Genomic DNA, 22,886 nt, shown 5'->3' on the forward strand with positions numbered 1-22,886 from the left:
TGATGAAGACATCCTCCTCCATGCTGAGGTCCAGAGCCTCCACCGCACTGCCCGGGCTCAGCAGAGACTCATGGGAGGTCGCCTCCTTCAACTTAGGGAGCGCCCGCGACCTACAAGACAAAACAATCAAACAAACAAACAATCAAGCAAACAATGAAGGGCTGGAGAGTTCAAATCTAAACTAAACATCAGCACAGAGATTTAACGGCAGATTTGTTTAAAGATACAGAGAGATTTATTTCATTGTTTAACATTTGTAAACATTGTCAACAGATCCTCTGGAAATAGTCCTACACAGAGCGCCACACAGGACGAGCACAGCGCCACCACCTGGGCGCCACAGAGCCGCCGTAACGTACCGAGACCCTTCCTTTCTCGTGGGAGCTTGAGCTCCTTGGTAAATCTGCTTTGAAGCAGCTGAAGCAGGAGAACAGCAATACCTACGAAAAACAACCACAGAGCCAGACGAAGGGAGATCCCCAGAGCATCCCTCCTCCTCCAGCTCCCCCTGCTCTCACCGTCCTACCCGCCGCCACCCGCCCTGACCCACCAGGACCACCAGGACCTGCCAGCTCACTGACAGAGCCAGGTGCAGATGAGGGAGGTGGCAGGATCTGATCTTTATGTAACTTCCCTTCATGCAGCAGGCAGTAAACAAGGTCCTGGGACAGCCAATCACATGGAAGCGTTTCCATGGGGACAGTCCCCGCAGAGAGGCCGAACGCTAGGCAGCGGCGTGCGACACGCCACGGTTAACGATGGAGCGATCCCCAGAGGAAACGCACCAACACACACACACACACACACACACACACACACACACACAAACACACACACACAGCAGGTTTAATTAGACAAGATGAAGGTGAGCAGGGACAAGTGGAGACAGGAGACCTAACCCAGGAGACCAGAGGCTGGACCGGAACACAATCACACACACAACACAATCACACACACACTAGCAGGGAGGGCCGGCCCTGAATTAAAATGGAAAGCTCATCCACTGTGCCGTAAGAGGAAGAGGAGGGAGCACTTACTGAGCTCTGACCACACACACACACACACACACACGGTGTCCATAACACAATCTAGATCAGAATTTATCAAGTCTTGATTTGTCATTACTGTGAATGTTTCAAGAGTTCACACACACACACACACACACACACACACACACACACACACACACACACACACACACACACACACACACACACACACACACACACACACACACACACACAGAGGGAGCTTAGCTGTCAGAAACACAGTGTGTCCTGTTCCAGTAAACCAGTGTGTGTGTGTGCTGGGAAGGCAGGGCTGTGTGGATAATGGAGGGAGGAGGAGGAAGATGAGGAAGACCTACAACCAACTTCACAACCTACAGCCACAACAGGAACAGCAGTGCAGAGGGAACCAACCTGAGAGTGTGTGTGTGTGTGTGTGTGTGTGTGTGTGTGTGTGTGTGTGTGTGTGTGTGTGTGTGTGTGTGTGTGTGTGTGTGTGTGTGTGTGTGTGTGTGTGTGTGTGTGTGTGTGTGTGTGTGTGTGTGTGTGTGTGTGTGTGTGTGTGTGTGTGTGTGTGTGTGTGTGTGTGCGTGCGTGCGTGCTTTGGTTTAACATCTTTATCGATGTCCAATAGAGACGCAGCTGCATCCCACACAGGATCATTAGCCGGTCTGTTAGCTGTGATAGCATGTCCCTGTCCCTCACAGAGACACTGCAGCTCTCAGCTCAGGCGGAGGTTTACCTGTGACACAGCTGCACTCTGACATGAGGGCTGAGCCTGCAGGCTCCAGGGTCTGGAGCTTCTCTAGTCTGGACCAATCCACCATTCAGTCTGACGGCAGCATCACACACACTCACACACTCACATCTATGTAACATCTTCTAGTTATCTTCAATACTACAGTCAGTAGATGGACCAAAGTGCGGTACATGCAGCTGTCATGGTTGAGTGCTGTTACCTGTCGGCCTCCGGGGGGCGCAGTGACGGCAGTCTGAAGCTGGTGTTTCTGTCCAGTTTGGTCTGACTCTTGGTCCTCTTGATGGAGCCTTTGAGACGTTTGCTGAAAAACCCCTGACAGCAAAGACAAGAGGAGGAGCCATGAGGTCACACAGAACCAGAACCAGAACCAGAACCAGGAGCTCCACAACAACACACTCACCTTTAATATATCTAATAACTAATGAGTCAAACCTGACAGGGCACTGGATGAAAACAGAGACTGACGGCTGTGATCTTCACTGTGAGATGACCTTCTGATGAGCTCTCCTCCTCCTTCATATCAGAGTTGATCTATTTGGCACTAGCTTGGTTTGTTTTCACAGGTGGACATGTTGTCCTGAGGTCAGGGTTCACCTACATATCTAACTGCACACATGGAACTGCAACTGCACACACTTGTGAAGTTTGGGTGAACTTTGCCCTCTGAGGTGAAGAGGAGCATTATGGGAATCAGGCCGGCGCCTCCTGAGCTACAGGAAGAAGAGAACAACAGACAGCGAGGGAGGAAGTCTGCTCAGGGTTCATCCTCAGCCAGCAGCAGAACAGGCTCTGCATTGAAGCGTCTCAGCTGATACAGATCAGGCACAAACTGTTCAAACCTGTCTCACTGTTCTCTCCAGGTATCAGATCCTTTGTAGAGAATAGATAAATAGATGAATGAAGGCCCTGTGCTGCTCTGAAGACGTGAGCGCCCTCATTTCCTGAGATATTAATACCCTCAAACGCGTCTCTGTCCCGTCGGCTCCCTGCAGCCTCTCTGGCTCTCATTACTGTGTCACTGCACATATTTATCCCCACTTAGTGTCTGCAGCAGAGGCTCCTCCACATATCGCCATGGAGAGTATGAGCAGTGAGCAGCATCGCTACGGCAACTACTGTGTGGAGTAACTGTGTGTGGCTCCTGTAAACACACCGGGCCCTGGTTTGTGTTGCTGCGTACCTGAAGAGATACGGAGCAGATAGGGGGACGACCACGTCTCCTCCATGACACCTGCGTAGGGTACGAGTGTTCTGCAGAAGGAAACGCCTCAAAGCTCCATGAGAAGCAGCACTTTACATAAGGACTTGACTGGACTTGACCTTTTCTGGTGCAGACAGGCTGTGACTTTGCAGAGCTGATGTGTTTCCTGTTTCTCTATCTGTTGGGTAACACACAGCCGCACCGTCTCCTCCTCCTCTACTCACCGGCACTTTGAAAGGCGACGAGTTGGGGTTGTCGACAGCGACGGTCTTCTCCGAACCCCCCAAACCGGAGATGCTCCTCCTCCTCGGAGATCTCTCGGAAGACGCTTCTAGGCACAGGAGATGGAGAGAGAGAAGGTGTTAGACAGGACGATGCACCATCATCATCATCAGACGGGGTGTGGACAGACAGGACAGTGAATGAAGACACGATGAAGGAGTCGAGGACAGAAGGTGACTTGTTGAGGCTGAGACTGAGGCATGAGCCGAGCAGAGCCTGGAGATGAAGTCAACACTGTAACACACTCAGTGATTACACCGCCTATTGATCTCTGGAGCATCTTTAATTATTTACTCTGTTTTTACTGGAGAAAGGATCATTGAAGCTTTTCCAAATGAGTTCATGAGGAAAAGGTGTGTAAGAGTTTAAAGAGCTAATAATGTACACATACAGGGTTAATGGCTCAGTTTGGGACCAACAGGATAATGAGCTACAATGGTAACACTATATGTGAAAACATGTTGTGATGGGACGCAAACTCATCATCCAGAGCTCATACAGACGAGGTCACGAGGTCACGAGGTCAAACCTGCTCAGCGGTCAGGACAGCAGCTGTTTAATCCATTCTGTTTCAGGTTAGATAATGAAAACACTCCGTCTGTGTGTGGAGTTCTTTCCTGCAGCAGGCCAGACGCTCCACAGGCCCACAGCAGCTCACCTGGTAGAGGTATGAACTCTGCATGTTTCCACTTTGACCTGCTGCTGGTGTCACGTGATCACTTAAGTCATCTGGGTCCAGTTTCTGCCTCTCACACACTTTTCTGTCCACTAGTTCATCGTTTACACGTCAAACTCTACATGACAGACACACACACACTGTCAGGACTCCTCCTGGTTTGTGGTTGTTGGTTCAGAACCAAAGTGTGTGTGTGTGAGCAGTGAAGACTAAAGCCGTCAGTCAGGTTCACCGTCCTGGATCGTGTCCAGGCGCATCGATCTGAAGCTAAGTTTAGAAACGCTCCTTTCCTCTCACGTGAACTCTGCCTGAGGTCACAGCAGAGTGAGTCTGGAGGGCCCAGTGGCTCTTCAACCACCTACAGTGTGTGTGTGTGTGTGTGTGTGTGTGTGTGTGTGTGTGTGTGTGTGTGTGTGTGTGTGTGTGTGACCTTTACGCTCACAAATGTTTCAATTTAGTCGATAAGACTAAACAATGAAAACTGAAGATGTAATAGAAAATGTCTGTTTAAAAATATTGTGTAACATTTAAATGACTCAGTTTACATGGAATCAATACTCTGAGTATTTGTCCTTACAGCGATTAAAGGCTGAATGTGATTAAAGTGTAAACGAGCCCCGAATCAATAAGACTCCATCACTCTCACAGTACACATGATGCATTACATCATCACCGTCTGTGGAGCCAATCAAACATTTACATGGCTGAATAAATGGATTGACAGACGCACAGCTGAGGTGTGTGTGTGTGTGTGTGTGTGTGTGTGTGTGTGTGCACATGACGTCTCACTGAGTGTGAACACTTCTGAAATCAGTACCAGGACCCACCAACGTCAAGTCAGCTCCTCGGGGAGCTTCATGTTTACATGGCGTGAGAAGGTGCAGCAGCGAGCATCGGTCTCTCTGTGAGCGTGAAGCAGACGGTGAGACGCAGCTGCAGCCGTCAGCATTTATCTGCCCCCAGAACAAACCCAGGAAAATGCTTTGCAAAGTGCCGGATCGAGTTCCAGCTGCTGCCTGAGCCCAGGCCTCCTGCAGCCGCTGCATGCAGCAGAGAGGAGCCGGCCAGGAGCTGCACCTCCACAACCAGGAGACAACTGCAACCAGGAGCTGCACCTCCACAACCAGGAGACAACAACATCCAGGAGCTGCACCTCCACAACCAGGAGACAACTGCAACCAGGAGCTGCACCTCCACAACCAGGAGACAACTGCAACCAGGAGCTGCACCTCCACAACCAGGAGACAACATCCAGGAGCTGCACCTCCACAACCAGGAGACAACTGCAACCAGGAGCTGCACCTCCACAACCAGGAGACAGCAACCAGGAGCTGCACCTCCACAACCAGGAGACAACGACATCCAGGAGCTGCACCTCCACAACCAGGAGACAACAACATCCAGGAGCTGCACCTCCACAACCAGGAGACAACAACATCCAGGAGCTGCACCTCCACAGCCAGGAGACAACATCCAGGAGCTGCACCTCCACAACCAGGAGACAACATCCAGGAGCTGCACCTCCACAACCAGGAGACAACAACATCCAGGGCTGCAGCTCAGATGAACCAGGACATCAGGATCAAAGTCCAGCAGAAGCTCCATTTCACACTACAACCTCACTAGATCTGAATCCACAGCTCTTTATCTACAGAGCACTCTTCATACTAAATCCATACAAAGTGCCGAGTGTGGTCGATTGACAAAACCAAAGTAAAGTTTACAGCCGACAGAACAAACTAACTTCAGAGACGCAGAGCCTCCAGAGGAACCACGTGAGCCTGAGAGCACAAACCTGAGCCCCGGCCACGACGAGCCAACATGTCACGACATCTGTACGGGCGGACGGGCATCCCTGCAGGTCCCGCCCCCCTCAGGTCCCGCCCCCTGCAGGCCACACCCCCTACAGGCCTCTTTATTGACCTCCTACCATTCAAACCTTACACAGTGCGAGAGAGCCACGACTCAACTCACAATAACAACACACACAATACAGCACACAAGACGTCCCCAGACATGACACACACAGAGAGAGAGAGAGAGAGAGAGAGAGAGAGAGAGAGAGAGAGAGAGAGAGAGAGAGAGAGAGAGAGAGAGAGAGAGAGAGAGAGAGAGAGAGAGAGAGAGAGAGAGAGAGGGAGAGAGACAGAGAGAGGGAGAGACAGAGAGACAGAGAGACAGAGAGACAGAGAGACAGAGAGACAGAGAGACAGAGAGAGAAAGACCGATAGACAGAGAGACAGACACAGAGACAGACAGACAGACACAGAGACAGACAGAGACAGAGACAGAGACAGAGACAGACACAGAGACAGAGAGTTAGTACCTCGATCACAGCTGTTCCCCATCATCTGAGGAGGACACACACAGTCAGACGTGATTGGCCAAGCCGGCAACTGTCCAGCACCGTCAGCCAATGAGGTGAAGCAGTTTCCCCCCTTCACACATCCGTCCTCGTCTCCGTCCCATGAACATACTGAACACTGGCAACAACTTCACGCGGCATCCCCGGGCACGGAGCGAGAGAGAGCCAGAGCGGGCAGGAGAGCGAGCGGGCGAGCGAGCGAGCGAGCTGCCTCTCCCTCCTCAGCACCACATCCTTCCTCCTCCTCCTCCTCCTCACCGTCGCAGCTCCCACATCCTCCTTCCTCAACCTCCTCTCCTTTATGCCCTCTCTCTCTCTCTCTAGTCAGCGGTAATTCTAACCTCTTCTCCCTCTCCCTCTCTCTCTCTCTCTCTCTCGCCCTCTGGCAGAACAGCGTTTTACCGCATTTATTAAATCAATTGCTGTAACTGCACTCTGTTCTGCTTCCTCGTGTCTTCCTTCTTTCCTGTGTGTCTTTCCCTTTCTCTCTGCAGATGCACTCACCCCCTCTCCCTCTCCCTCTCCCTCTCCCTCTCTCTCTCTCTCTCTCTCTCCCTCTCTCCCCCCTCCCTCTCTCATATCATCTGCCAGGCTGCAGCAGCTCAGTTGCAGTCTTCCTCCTCCCGAGCTACAGGACACATTTATTGCAGTGCTTGGGGGATAATTACTAAATAAGTTTCCTTTCAGCTGACTGATGTGGGACACAACTCTGGGGGCGCAGCGATTAAGTACTGTGTGCGTGTGCGTGTGTGTGTGTGTGTGTGTGTGTGTGTCTCATGATGGCTCTGACTTCAGGGCTGCAGCCAGGATTGATTGTGTTTACGTTTGAATCTCCTGATCAGGTTTGTACCATGGAGTCTACAGAACATAAACATGAAGCCATCTTAAGTTCCCCCATAGTGAAGCTTTCAGCCTCATTATCAGGTCAACCACATTAGGGAGCCTGAAGCCACTGGACTGAGCTGTAGAGTGTAAATGTGGTGAACATTGATTGGTGATCAATTACTGCTGATCCTTCACAAAGATCCAGTGAGGTCTGTAATGACTGAGTCTGATCAAAGTGATAAACTTCTCAATTGGGACAGTACAGTAAACAGAAACACATCTGTATCTACCAGCACAAAGACACATCATGTGTGTCAGAATGATGACTGAAGATTTAAAACTCCTTAACTGATCAATATGACCGAGAGGAGAGTTTGGTAGTTCCATGGTGTGAGATGATGCATGTGTGAGATGAGCTGGGCCCGTAGTGACGCTCAGCTGGTATCTGATGTTTGGTTGGATGATGTCACTGTGGACCTGCCGACGGTCATTTCTCCTGACAGGGACGCCGTGTTGCTCAGAGAGGAAGAACAGAGCTGAACCAGGAGCTGCTGGGATTCTTCTCAGGCCCGTATAGGAGCAGGGAACCTTCCTACACCGGGCTGAGGTGCCGGCCCTGAATTATTAATGATTCCCATCCTGCTTTATATCCTGTATCAGCGGCTCAGGGCGCTGACCGGTGAACAGGCAGCTGTTCACTGCAGTGGCTGACAAACTCATCCCACTGCAACAGAAACACTCCTCATGTTCTGACTGCTAACTCAGATGTGTGTGGATACGTGGGGTTGATTTGTGTGATTAAGGGTTACTCCACTCAAACAGGAAGCCACGTCCATCATCCCCCAGATGATCCATCATCACACAGTGAGGCGTCATGGTTTCTGGGCTGTGGTGGCAGATTAGCTTATAGAGTTCAAATGAGGCATGACTCAGCACTTTATCAGCCTCAGCTCAGTCTAATTAAGAACAGTGTTTAGGTGGCAGTGTGTGTTGATCGTGGTGTTTCTCTTGTTTACATGAGAGACTGCAGTGTTTCCATTAAGTGAGGTCACCGACTGAAGCTCACCTCACTCGTCTGTAATATTAGGATTAGATGTAAAACATGGAGCTTCCCATCATCTGGAGGCTGTGAGGTCGTTAATCATCCTCACATCTGCCCGTCTGTGTGTCTCACAGTGGGAGGAGAGGAGAGGCCGTCAGCAGGTTCACAGTGACATCATCATGAGCTGCATCATGTGGAGGTCAGCTGAGGTGAAGGCCCTGCGCTCGCCCTGGTTTTCTGTCAGATCAGCAGAGGTCTCGCCCTCGTGCCTGAAGCTCCTCTGAGGCCTTTCGTACCCGCGCTCACATCGCGGTTGAAGTCATTTGTGTACCGGCTGAATGCAAAGTGAACTCAGGCAAATCTTCCTGCTGGAGTGGTGAAGCGGCACGCCGGCCCACAGCTCCTCCTCTTTATGCTGCGGGCTGACCGTCTCCATTCACGGCCGGCCACATCGCTCATTTGAGTAAGACTGAGCGGCGCCGGGAGGGGGGGGGGGGGCGGGGCTAGGCAGGTGGGCCAGAGAGCGTTTACACCTCACAGTAACATGTGAGCTCATCCCCTGGATCACATTAGATTAGACTATTGTTGCTCTTTACGGGGACAGTGTGACTAAAAGTAACTGGAGTAGAGTTCACTAGCAGCTGGTTTGCATGTGTGGCTAGTGAGTTTGCAAGTGCATGAGTCTCAGCCTGTCTGCCCTGGATCTGCTGAGCTGGAAGGGGAATGGAACCGGCAACCTGTGCAGCAGCAGCAGCAGCAGGTCCTTCAGTCCCGTCAGCAGCAGGACCATGATTACATTCAAACTGCTGCTGTTAACGAGTTATTGATCTGAGGGCTCAGCTGAATCCCCTGCTCCAGCTGAGCCTGAGCAGATGCTCCTGAGCCCCACACACTCAGCAGGGGTCCAGACTCAACAAACAAGTGGTTGACATGCAGAAGACTCTGATGTGTTCACCTTCACCCTCACTCTGCTTCCTGTCACCTCTGTGGGAAGAGGGAATGTTTCCTTCATTCAAATGAAGCTTTGCTGTTTGTTTATTACTTGCTGCTCATGTTCAGATGTGTGTGGAGTCAAACATTGACACACACGTCCCTCTGTCAATCTGCTTCAAGGCTCTGCTGCTAAAGATACGGTGAGAACAGAGAGGCAGCGTGCGGTGGAGATCCTTCAGGTTAGATTTGGATCAGACGACTTCAACGTCCACTCAGACCGACTGCTGCTTGTCTGATCTGTCTGAGGGGCAAACATCCCTCTGTCCCTGTTCTTTGTTCCTGAGCTCAGTCCCGGCCTCCTCTGCAGTCGGGCGGATCACAAACACTGGCCGCCTTGTGCCTGAGCAGCGTGACGCCGAGGGAGGATGAATGGGAGGACGCGGTGATGTCATCAAGCCGCAACGGCAGGAATGCTGAGAATGTGAAACTAGTGGCTTTGTTGACCTCTGGTTCAGGCGTGTGAGCTTACACACCTTACACACAGGGAAGGAGCAGCAACCAGAAACACACTCATGCTTTATCAACCTGATGGCTCCACTCACACCTGCAGTATCCCTCTTTGGTTGATCTCCAAACATCCCTGAACTCTACCAAAGAGGCTCATGTGAGTCAGAGCGTCGTCACTGCGGTGCTGATTCAGACACCAGGCCTCGTCCTCCAGCAGAGCGTCTGGGACACAATAGAGGCAGAGGACATGTACGCTCGGGAAACAGACTCTGCTTCACTGTCCGCCCTACAGCAACGTGGCTAAAGAGCTCAACCAGCGGGCCGCTAATCTGAACACAGCTATAAAACCACTCAGAGTGTGTGTGTGTGTGTGTGTGTGTGTAAGTAAACCAGGAGAAAAGGCTAAACAACGCTGTAAATGTGTAAATGTAAATGCGTCATCAGCTTGGCCTCTCATTGAAAGTGTTGCATGATGGGTAATTCCTCCTCACACAATGAGGGAAGTTTGATTTGCCAGCACAGAAGCCTTTTGATGAGGACCTCAGGTCACACACACACACACACACAGCTGACTAAATGACAACAGACAGAATATCGTCAGTGCAGATACTCTATCACCAAGGTTACCAAGTAAAACCATGGCAACGTGACCCTGCAGACTCCACGCCTGCTCCATTCTGGGACAAAAGAGGAAGTAAAGTCAGAACAGAGACCCAATTAAAGCTGCAGAGCGGTGATTCAGGCCATCGGCTCACACAGGAGGAGGAGAAACAGGAAGCAGAGGAGAGAAAACACCTGGAACTCAATGAAACACTTTAAACAATCATCCTTTATCTACAAGAGGTCAAACTCACATCTGAGAGCCAAACAGCAAGAAGACACAGCGGCTTCAGACTAAACAGCTGATCTGTGTTTATGTATGTAACTATAGCATAACACACTTCAGTCAGAGAATCCAGGAGATAGGCTGAGCTTTTATTGTGGAGGGCAGAACTTCTATCTTTGTGCTACAACAACAACACCAACATGGATCCATCAGGCTCCATTAAAGACCTACAGAGCTGAAGAGAAGCACACACACATCTCTAAAGAACAAAGTCAGGACGTGAATTCCCCAAACTATTTAAGGAAGTGATCTGATGAACACACTGCAATAAAAACTACAGGACAGGGAAGTAAACACAACTTAGTGAAGTGAGACACCAGAGTGGCTGAGCTGCACCTGCGTCACACACACACACACACACACACACACACACACACACAGCAGATTACTGTTTACGCTGTGGCACCAGCAGCTGAACCCTGTGTTCACCAGGAGGACGCTCTATCTCACTTCTCTCCTGTTATGCTTACTCGTTACTTTTTATAATCCCGTTCTGACTCGTTACTTCTCATAATCCCGTTCTGGGTGAAGTCTCATGTTGACTCCCTGCCTATAGCCGTTGTCGTGTCGCTCGTTGAGGGCAGAACCCCGGTACTTCTTCCCGTTTAGGAGCTGGACCGGACGCTTGTTCGACCAGAGCAACATGGAAATGTGACGGAAGTACTTGAGTCAATGCTCGACTGAATCACAGCTCGGCTCATTTCCATTCATTTGCATGAGCCGCTCTGATTGATTCTGTCGATACAAACATTCTGCCCGGTAATCAAACCCAGATCGATGCCTGACTGATCGATCTGCCGGTGCCAACGCGTCTGCAGCCCAAACTGTGGACCAGAACCCGAACCCGAACTCTCCGGAACATGAAGAGGCTCCACGGAGGAAGCGCAGGGGAAACTTCTCGCCTGTTTCAACCCCGTGAAACAACCACGCAGCGGGCGGATGAGCGGACTGTCCCGCTCCGCTCAGTCCGGGCTGCGCGCACTCACAGGCGGGTCCAACCTGCGGGACGTCCCGGTACCGAAGCGTGAAGAAACAAGAGGCAAACTCACCCAGAGGCTCCATGTGTGTGTGCGGGGTTTAGTTCATGCTCTCTGACAGAAAGTCCCAGCAGCAACAGCGGCGGAGTTTGTCAAAGATCAACACAACAAACACAACACCGACACGACTTCCGCTGAGCACCTTCACAATAAAACCCACTGCGAACCAAAGTCAACATAAGCCCCGCGGTGGGAGAGAGGACGTGTGGAGCCTTTACGACACCAAAACATGAGATCACGTTCTTCGTCACTTCCCGTCTGGATAGGTGTAGCGCCTTTTACCGGTCTGACTGTCAAAGCCCTCCTTAGACTCCAGGCACGTGGCAGCAAGCTTGATCTGCCTAACATGTGAGAGTTATGAAGCAAATAAAACACTTAGTTTTAACCTCTGTGTTTATTAGTTTATGATTTTATTTTGAAGGGCAGAGAGTCTGTTAGCTGGTTTTATTGTGGCGGTGCTGACAGCGGAGGTGGAGACAGGAATGCAGCAGAGCCAGTCACACTGACGGACTGACTTCAATACAACACACACACACACACACACACGCACACACACACAGCACCCTTTCAGATCAATCGCCGCCTCACGTTTCAGTAAAAGTCTCCTTCTGGACTCTAAGGAGGAGGAGGATGAGGGGGAGGAGGAGGAGGAGGAGGAGGAGAGGGAGGAGGAGGAGCAGCCCGGCCCAGGCCTGACGGGGTTAATGAGCTGTCAGTCAAAGCTCTGTTACTCTGGATGTGACACCAGGAGCTAAAGTGACATCGTGTGTCTCTGCTGCGTCTCCTGAGAGTCACACAGAGATGGAAGCAGAAGAAGCAGAAGAAGCAGAACCCAACAGAACAAAGACCTCCTTTGACTTCCTCACACACACACACACAGACACACACACTGATCACTTCCTCTATGGACACCTGTTTAACCCTTCATTGCCCTGATGTCAAACACCGCATCAGTCAGTGTAAAGCCAAACTTCACTCCAAACAGCAGAGGCGCACACACACACAGGAACACACACACACACACACTGAGTCTTCAGTCTATCCAGCCTGGGGTCCAGTTTAGACTCAGGACTGAACCCAGACAGAGACTGAGCTGGACATGAAGGTGCAGTAAAGCCTGGATGAAAAGCTTCAGTCTGAGGCAGCAGAGAGGCCAGTCTGTGTGTGTGTGTGTGTGTGTGTGTGTGTGTGTGTGTGTGTGTGTGTGTGTGTGTGTGTGTGTGTGTCTGCTCTGGATTAACATATAAATAACCTGGGCGTGTGTGTGTGTGTGTGTGTGTGTGTTAAAGGGGGTCAGCGCTGAATGAATGAGGCTCTCTGTGGACAAATGACCAGAACAACCGACACCACCACATACCTCCTCCCCCTCCTCCCCCTCCTCCTCCCCCTCTCCCTCCCCCACGCTGCTGTCAGAGCTCCAGGCAGCAGGCAGAGACCCAACACAACATCAGCTCAGGCAACCGCCGCCAAAGCAACCGCCGCCGAGCTGATCACAGATCCATCAGGACACGGTGGATATCTGTCCCACTTGGAGAGGGGGGGGGGGGGGGGGTCCTTCACGTGGACCCCAGAGAGACTGCAGGCTCTTTGTGTGTGTGTGTGTGTGTGTGTGTGCCGCCTCACACATTCCTGACCTGCCTCTCCTCCTCTGCCCCGAGCCGCTCTGCCCACGCGGCCCAGCTGCAGAGTTACAGCCTGCATGAGACGCACCGTCCACTTGTTACGCTGCGGCTCACACACACACAGACACACACACAGACACACACACACACACACACACAGTTCACCTGACCGGCCCAAAGCTCCAGACGAAGCTTTGGTAAACTTTGTATCATCATGTTTCATGGCCTGAACTCATTCCTCACTGCCTGGGACACAAACATTTTAATCTCTCATTGAACATTTGAGGTTTTAATTTAATAGCACTCATACAATAACCCCACCCAACACACACACACACACGCGCGCACACACACACACACAGCTCCGACTCAGCCTGATGACCACAAGGCAACAACCTGAATGCCATCACAGCCGGCCTTTTGTTCTCATTTTAATCCCTGCTTCTCTCTCTCTCTCGCTCTCTCTCTCTGTGTGTGTGTGTGTGTGTGTGTGTTCTGGTGGCTGTAGGGTCACGCCCAGCAGAGGAAATCCAGAGCCGTGCATCAGCTCTGTCACACCGTTGCGTAATGACTCATTCCTGGATTGCTCTCCGTTAATCCCCGTATTCGGGGCGTGGCAACGGCGGCGGCTCTTTATAACTGGAGGTTGCCATGGGAGCGTAACATGGATCAACAGCAGCTGACGGGGCTGATGGGAGATCAGATTGTAGATCGTGTACAGACGACCGTCATCATTACTGATTTTGGTTTCATTTGAAACTGGAGCCTGACACATATTCAGTAGATGAAGATGAAGATGAAGATGAGTCCTCGGCAGGTGGGTCATCGTACCGACCAGCAGGGGGCAGCACCGAGCCTGGTAGATAAGAACTCTGCTGTGATTGGCCAATAGCAGCATAACAATGGCTGAGCCCTGTACTCTGCCTCACTGCGCCCACAGTCTCACTCACGCTGCTCGACAGTGAGGGGAACTGCAGTGAGACACACAGAGGATAGCTCCACTGAAACTCTGACTCTATTTACCACTGGAGCACAGCACACCTGATCACCTGTCAGGCTTCAATCAATCACCCACTGATCAGCCATGACCTCATCTATTCTACTGAGTGATGTCACGTGTGTTACTTCAAAACAAAGACGGAGGAACAAATCTGACTAAAGCAACATGAACACGTTGTTCTGCTCCGTCCAGTCTTCAGTCGTACCAGAAGAGCTTTGACACAGGTAAACAAATCAAACTCAAGCTAACGAGCATCTTACCGAGCCCTGCAGCGCCCTCTGCCTGGAACTCTGGGTACTGCCCCTCAGACGGGACGCTGATGGTCCTGCGGAGGCTGCGGCCCTTCGCCGAGGCGGTGGGGCTCTGCTGGGGGTCGCCTGCAGCCTGCAGACGGGACAAAGAGGGACAGAGATGAAGCACAGTCTCCTGCTTCTACTGACTGAGTGCACAGACCTGCGGTGACGTCACACACAGTAACATCTCTCTGGGAGCAGAGGAGAACGTTGTGGCGTGTTGGAGTTGTGTTACTTGAACATTAGGTCATGGTATGTTGTCACGTGTGTGGTGTTACAGCTCTTTGGTGGTTTGTCACGTATGTAAAGCTCATTAGTTTCAGACTTCTCATGGACATGTAGGTGAATGTTTGTGTCCCCACCTCATCGTCTTTGTTGAGCAGGATGAGCTGGCTGTCCGTCAGGATGCAGAACTTCCTCTCCCAGGCGCTGCTGTCCGTGTAGGGACTCTGACCGCAGGAGAAGCGGTGGGACGGGGGGCCCTTCACGTCTGCAAGGACAGAGGGATGGACAGGAGGACAACAGGTCAGGGAGGAGGAAACATGTTCATGAAGAGTTGTAGTGCTCCATACATCCGTCAGACCAAAACATTGAAGCGCTGCAGCTCATCCATCTGGACACAAGCTGAGGTCACAAACTGGAAGGAAACACTCAAACTTGGGGTGGACAGAGCGCTCGTCTAGCAGAGCCTGCAGAGACGAGTCTGAACCTGAGGAGGGCGCTGTGGATCTCTACAATTCTTCAACCGGCTCATCGTTGCCGTTCCTCAGCTGTTTCCACCATCGCTGCCGTGCAAACAGCAGCAACACAACAACAACCTGCTGCAAACTCATGAGCTGAGGAGGAGAAACACTGAGACACAAGCCTGAAGAAAGAGTGTGAAAGGCCCAGAGCCAGGACGGGTTGTTGGTTCTAACACATTCAGTTTGTGTGGAGCTTTGGCTCTTCTCCCCCACGCCCTCATGTGAGCGCTGGTCGCTCCTCAGGTGACCCAGAAAGCGATCCGGCCGGCCCGTCACCTGGAGCCACGTCACCAGAGCCCTCAGGTCCGCTGGAGGAGCGACAGGCGGGAAACGTGAGATCATCCTACAGGGAGGATCTGAACACGAGGACAGATCAGCTGATCACGGGTTTGATCACATCTTACTGTCACGTGGTAAACAAAAACAACAGGAAGTGACCTCGCTGGCTTCAGATGAGGCTGGGAGCTCTGGGACAGACTCAGCAGGGGTCAGAGGTCATACCAGTGTGATTCTAATAACCCTAAGAGTGAATTTGAAAACTTCTTCTCACAGCTCACAGACTAATTCATTCATGTTGATTTTGTGTGAAGTCAAACTCTTGAATTCAGGTGATTGAGGACAGTTCACACACAAACACACACAGAGCTGCCTTTGTGTGTGTTTGTGTGTGTGCAGCAGCGTTAAGTGTTAAACAAAAGCAGCGAGTGTTTCCTGGGAGGCGTGTGGTTTGGCCGTGACGTGACAGCAGAGCAAACAGACGCTGCGTTCACAGCGGCCTGATTGTGTGGAATCACTCTGCGTCTGTTTGGGCCTGATAAACACTCCACACACACACACACACACACACACACACACAATGAGCGTAATTGATTGTGACTGACGTTTAATTCCAATGTAAACACTTCCACTGCAGCTGAGGCTCGTCTTTGCCTGCTTAGCTCTGCAGGTAGAACACGCACACACACACACACACACGCGCACACACACACACTGGATGGATCATCTGTGCGGCGTTACTTCCTGTGTGTGGGGCTGAGCTTCCTGTTGGTTAAACACCTTCAGACTCCCCCATGTTGTCGTTTCTGTTGTGTGAGTCCAGATGTGCTGTTTATAACAGAACAGATGTTTTCTAATCAGTAGTAAATCTATAATCAGAGAGTCCTAATGTCTTAGATACGATTGTCCAGGTTTGCTCTTCATCGTGCTCTGTGTCAGCGTGAGGCGCAGGCTGAATGAGGTGACTTCCTGTAGGTGGAGGCCCGAGCACGCCGGCTTCCTGGAGCAGCTGAGGAGATTCATTTCCAGCAGGATATTTCTGGCTGAGCCCTAAATCATTCACGTCAAAGCGTCGGCCCACAAACCCCCAGAGATCAGAGAGGAGTCGCACCTGCTACAGTGACAGAGGAGCCACGCCGCCGTGCAGGAGGAGCAACAACACACTAATTGGCGGTTTCCAGTGCGGCGCCGCGGCGCCGCGGCTCGGCTTCATTAGCGGAGCCGGGGGTCGGCCGCAGCCTTCCAGACGCGGACAGATGAGCGCAGCTGAACAAAGGCAGGAAGCAGAGACGGCGAGCCGGTGAGGAACGCCGCTCGCCAGCTCGGATTCCGCACACGGGAGCACACATATGCATCTGCACATACATGTATGTGTGGCTCAGACCAATATGGCACTGCTGAACTGTGATGCTGCTACAGCGCCACCATCAGGTCGACTGGTTTTACATTCTGCACTTTAAAACACAGAGATCAAGCTTCGGTTTTCACACAATCTACATGACCCCGACACAGGTGTGTGTGTGTGTGTGTGTGTGTGTGTGTGTGTGTGTGTGTGTGTGGTGATGGAGGAGGAGTCTGACGGTGTGAAGGGAAACCCGACTCCGGCCAAACCTCTACTGGGAATGTGTGAGAGCTAGAAGAGGACCAACCACCTGTCTCACACACACACTCTCACTCTCACTCTCACACACACACACACACACACACACACACACACACACACACACACACACACACACACACACACACACACACACACACACACACACACACACTCAAGGAGACCAGGCACTCAGGGACCAGACTCCATCACACAGGTCCTCTGATTGGCTGGAGAGCAAACTGATGGATGAAGGAGAAACACGGAGGAGAAACATGGAGGAGAAACATGGAGGTGAAACATGGAGGAGAAACATGGAGGTGAAACATGGAGGAGAAACATGGATACTACATGAAGGTGTTCCAGTTCCTCCAAGTTACCTGAGTACCTGGAAACTGATGAAGAGCAAAACAAAGTCGTCACTCCTGAACACTCCCACCAGGATAAAGCCCACACACACACACACACACACACACACACACACAGAGGCTGCTTTGTCTGAACTCTCCTCTGGCCTCGGCCGCCTGTGTTTCTATGGAACAGGCAGGTCTGAACTCCATAGCAACCAGTAAATACAACAGCAGCACTGCTCCAATCACAGCACAGCACTCTGACATCAGCTCACACTTTATCAAGATGGGAACAGGAGAGGGGGGTGACAGCAGAGTGAGAACAGAGAGGGGAGTGTCTCAACCAACCGCTCACACACACACACACACACACACACCCCATCATTTACTGTCACATCATGGCTGATGTTCATATTAAAGTTTGGAGGATGACATGGCAGCATCATGGTCACACCAGTCACACCACAGAACATGTCAATCAGCACGCGTGTTCTGATGATGTATTCAAACATTCAGCAAGAGGTGGCAGATGGGTCGACTGGCTGAGCTTTTGTCTGCAGGAGGAAATGAGGGCAATTGAACAGATTGGACCCTGACAGGAAACACCCGGCTCCTCCCCCCGCCCCACCCCTCTGACCGGCTGACTCCTCCCCACCGCCCCACCCCTCTGACCGGCTGACTCCTCCCCCCCTCCGACTGGCTGACTCCTCCCCACCGCCCCACCCCTCTGACTCCTCCCAACGCCCCACCCCTCTGACTGGCTGACTCCTCCCAACGCCCCACCCCTCTGACTGGCTGACTCCTCCCAACGCCCCACCCCTCTGACCAGCTGACTCCTCCCCTCCGCCCCACCTCCCGTCACAGTTGCAGTTGTTAAGGCAGTAGAGAGTTCTCCTTGTGCTCAGGTGTTCTCCTGTGCTGATAGCAGCGGGTGAAGTGACGGTGAGGGTGACGTGTCAAACACACACACACACACACAGTCATGGGTGACGGCGGACGCATCACTTCCTCCAGCAGCTGCTCACCATCATGACTCAAGCGTCAGATTCGCTGACTGCAGAGGAAATGTGCAGCGCACACACACACACACACACACACACACACACACACACACACACACACACACAGATTCATATTTAAACAGGCAAACTTCCACATGACTCCCTCACATTTGCATCTACAAAGCACAGTGTCAATCACGTGGGCCACTGGGGGGGGCGGGGGCACCTCAGGGGTCAAAGGTGAGCGGTGGTGTCACCTCCTATCAGACTGACGAGAGGGACAGAGAGGCTGTGAGGAAGAAGCTACTCTCACATGAACCACAGCAGACGGACATGAGGTCTGTGAAGAAGCTGAAGGAAACAGGAAATGGAGATAAAGTTCCCCCCCCCCCCCCCACACACACACACACCCCACTGCTCCCACCACTTTGCCTTTGTTACTGCATCTATTTAGGTGAGACGTTTGCATACAAAAGGAACAAACCACACACACACACACACACACACACACACACACACACACACACACACACACACACACACACACACACACACACACACACACACACACACACACACACACACACACACACACACACACACACACACACACACCATCCCCCCCCTTTGTGAGTCTGCGGTGGCCTCTGGGTCAGGCTACACACAAACACTGCCAGCCTTTGGAGAACAAGCACTCCCACACAAACACACACACACACACACACACATTTGGATTAATTGGCTCCCAATTAGCAGTTGTTCATTTTTACGTGGAATGCCTCAAACTGTGAAAGTTGAAGGGGGTGGTCTGTGTGTGTGTGTGTGTGTGTGTGTGTGTGTGTGTGTGTGTGTGTGTACAGTAAGTGAACACACAGGCTGTTTACAGGCTGCAGCAGGGAGAAGCCAAAGCTCTGTGGTTCACATGAACACTACCCAGCATGCTCGGAGGCGTCTGGAAAAGCTTTAAACTCTAAACCATGTTTGCTGTAACTCCCATTAAAGTGACACAACATCTAATGACTGGGAGGAGAATGATGTCACACACACACACACACACACACACACACACACACACACACACACACACACACACACACACACACACACACACACACACACACACAGTAAGGCCTCAGGTTACAGTCCTCTGTCCTTTACATGTATTTACATATTGAGCCATGAAACGGTTTTGAAAATACTGAGACGTCACCAACAAGCAGACTGTAAGAGAGAACAGAGATGTGAAGACAGGAAGTCTCTCTATGTCTCTGTCCATCTGTCCATCTGTCCATTCCTCCATCTGAAGTGTGAAACTTATCGTAGCGCCTGTACATAGCCGAGCTCCAGCCGGGGGGCGTGTCTCCTGAGTGAGGACACGAGGAGCGAGACGCCGATGAGGACGTGCAGCATGTGGGCGGAGTCTGTGCAAACTGGCTCCAGGCCTTCATGAGTCCATTTCCCTGTTTGACTCTGGCCCACATGAGTGGACGGGTCTGTGTTCCAGGTCATGTGATCACTCAGAGGTCTCTTCCTCTCACCAGAGTCCCACTGAGACGCTCGCTCAGGAAATCTAATTATTTCCTCCACACACGTTCTTCACCAGCGCTTTTCAATCACCACTGGACCTGAGCGCTCTGATGGCAGCGGTGCGGAGCGGCGAAAGATAACATGGATCATCTAAACTTCAACATGATGGATCACCACAGAAATGTAAACAGAGCAGTGAAAGGTCAAAGCAGCGACTCTGGAGGAAAGAGCTGAGGCAGCAGTCTGACTCCTCCTCCTTCTGCTCCTGCTGCTATTAAACATCCAATTATGATTACAAACAAACACTTAGGATCAGGTCAAGGGTCAAATCTTCTCCTCTTTACAGGTTAGAGACAGGAGACTAAACCTCCAATCACATCCATCTAAAGAGCCTCCAGCTGAGACTCCGCCTCTCTGACCTCAGTGATGCATGAACACATTCATGCTCCTCAGGCTCAGAGGCTTACAGTGCGTCTGCTCCTCATGTGATCTTCTACTGGAACACTCAATTAGCATAACTTAACCTTCAGACTGGCTGCTTGGCTGAGCTTCACACACACACACACACACACACACACACACACACACACACACACACACACACACACACACACACACACACACACACACACACACACACACACACACACACACACACACACACACACACACACACACACACACACACACACACACACACACACACGTCTCATCAACTCACATTAGCATGTGGAGCCTCAAGAAATTGAGAATTGTTTCCTTTGTTTTCTTACCAGAATGAAACTGATGTACAGATGGAAAGTTACCAGGCTAAGCTACGTTAACTAACACATAAACTTCCTTTCCAAGTTCTGATAAGTGTCCTGATGCACCTGATGGTTCCTACCTCCCGTCCCTGCTTGGTCAGGATCAGCTTCCTCCCTGGTGCCCAGAGCTCTGCTGATCCTCAGAGACCACGAGGTGAGGAAGCGTCCGGCCGAGGGAACGCTGGGCTCTGCGTCTGAGCCCACCTTCCTCAGGGTGGTCTTCTCTGAGTCGCTACTTGAACCTGGCTCGGACAGGGACCTGAAGAAGGGGAGGAGCCTGCGGAGAGACCCGCCTCTCCCGTGGCCCTCGTGCCTCACGGAGGAACGGTGGCGGCTCTTGTTTGTGTTTGCGTTCAACCTGGGGAGGCTGAGCACCCTGAGGTGAGGGGGGCCGGCAGAGTGTCCTTTACCGTCCGGGGCAGCCATCTTGTCCGCCCTGGAGGTCCACGGAGCAGATGTCTTCCACTTGTATCTGTCCAATGGCTTGAGCGGAGGAGGCAGGGAGTCGGCGCGGTGCCACGGCTTCCTGTAACCGTGCCAGAGGTGTGAGGCCTCCGTACCAGGCGGACACCCACAGGATCCCGGGCAGGCACAGTCCCGAGGACCTTCTCTACATCCACTCATGGTCCAGCTCCCTCCGACCTCCGACCTCCAGGCAGCCTGATCCAGCAGATGGAGGCCTCAGCAGCTGCTTTGCTGACAGCTGAGCTCAAACACCCACATTCTACTCTAACACATCGGACCTTGGAGGGATTTCACCTCTGAAAGTGTTTGAATCGAGGTTTGTCCTCGGGTCTCCAGCGGCTCTGCTGTAGGTCTCACGCGCTCTTGCTCAACAGTTGGTGACGACCTTCCTGGGAGGAAGTCGATGAAAGTTTCCCTTTGCGACATCCAATCAGGTCTCACCAAACACCAAACCATCAGACTGTGGTTTCCCCTCTGAACCAGATAGAAACTGAAACGCCGGTGCAACTGCTGTTTGTTTTTGTAGTCGCTTTACAATTCTACAGTCTGACAACTTATTTAACTGAACGGCGACACAAGACAGCAAGTGATGACTGTGGAGCCAAAGCTCAGCCTGACATGTTGGGATCCTCACTGGAATGTAAAACTCACTTCTGTGGATCTGAATGAAGCAAACGGTCCAACGGAGGTAAACAGATCCGACCCTGAAGTCCATTGAGGCCGCACACACACATGTGATATATAAATATTCATGAAGCTCCCACCTCAGTGGTCTGTGGTGACAGAAAGCTGGAGCAGCACCCCACAGAGAGGCACCAGAGACGCCACGGCCCGGCCCACGTCCGGTTCACCAGCTCCACCAGATCCTGCAACGCCACTCGGTTCCTCAAAAAGCTCAGGACGGGACGATTCACTGCAGTTTCACCAAGAATCAAAGACGGCAGAGAGCAGAGAGAGCAAACAGAGGCGGAGGGGAAGCAGGTCATGCAAAACAGAAGCTCAGTGGCCAGAGAAAGGAGAAACTCCTTCTTTCATATGGAAACTAGACGGTTTGTTGTTCCCATGGAAAGCAGCCAAAGGTATTTAGCTGTCAATCACCCAGCCTGTTATACACAGAGGAGAACGGAGAGAAGAAGACACAGAGCCACGGCAGGAAACAACTCACAGCTCTGTGACCACCTGAACACACTCCACTCTTCACACACACACACACACACACACTCACTCACACAGCGAAGAAGAAGAGGAGAAGAAGAGTACATCCCTCCTTATGTTCACTGGGATTAAAGCAGACATTACAGTGTTTGAAGACAAGTGATTGATTCTTCTTGTTTGAGGCAGTAAAGGGTTAAATGCGCACGGAGGCAGCCTGGGCTGCGACTGGCAGGCAGGACAGCGGCGCATGTAGGTCAAGTGATAAGACGCAGACACTCAGGCTCAGCTCAGCGCCAGGCAGGCTGAGGCCCAAACAGGCTCAGCGCCAGGGAGGGTAAGAACCAAGAGTCCTGAACGAGTCCAGCCAAGACCGCAGCCTGCTGACCGGCACCAGACAGGACGGACTCGGGGCATCCACTTCCTGTTAACACGCTGTGGTGGAATGTTCATATCATCTCAAATCCCTCAATATTACCTCATCGTACGAAACCTGTTCCTTTGAAGTTTGACACACACACACACACACA

The 22,886-nt window shown here is 51.8% G+C and overlaps 1 protein-coding gene across 2 annotated transcripts in view; it reads right to left on the bottom strand.

Annotated features, from left to right (window-relative positions):
- rasal2 (RAS protein activator like 2) overlaps positions 1-21,939 on the bottom strand; it is a 30,207-nt gene extending 8,268 nt beyond the window's left edge. Inside the window, exons 1-6 of one of the 2 annotated variants that reach the window (XM_076139977.1) lie at positions 20,820-21,939; positions 14,799-14,926; positions 14,404-14,527; positions 3,193-3,299; positions 1,967-2,079; positions 1-110 (exon numbers count right to left, since the gene is read on the bottom strand). The exon at positions 1-110 is cut by the window's left edge and continues 44 nt beyond it. In XM_076139977.1, the coding sequence (XP_075996092.1) occupies positions 1-110; positions 1,967-2,079; positions 3,193-3,299; positions 14,404-14,527; positions 14,799-14,926; positions 20,820-21,363 (1,126 nt within the window). In that variant the 5' untranslated portion in view covers positions 21,364-21,939. The remainder of the gene's footprint in view (positions 111-1,966; positions 2,080-3,192; positions 3,300-14,403; positions 14,528-14,798; positions 14,927-20,819) is intronic. The other variant, XM_076139976.1, reaches the window with a different exon arrangement.
- Positions 21,940-22,886: the final 947 nt, after the last annotated feature.

The sequence above is a fragment of the Genypterus blacodes genome, unplaced genomic scaffold, assembly GCF_046128005.1.
Source record: "Genypterus blacodes isolate CSIRO-AG114 ecotype Tasmania unplaced genomic scaffold, CSIRO-AGI_Gbla_v1 ptg000494l_1, whole genome shotgun sequence".
Classification (NCBI taxonomy): Eukaryota; Metazoa; Chordata; class Actinopteri; order Ophidiiformes; family Ophidiidae; genus Genypterus; species Genypterus blacodes.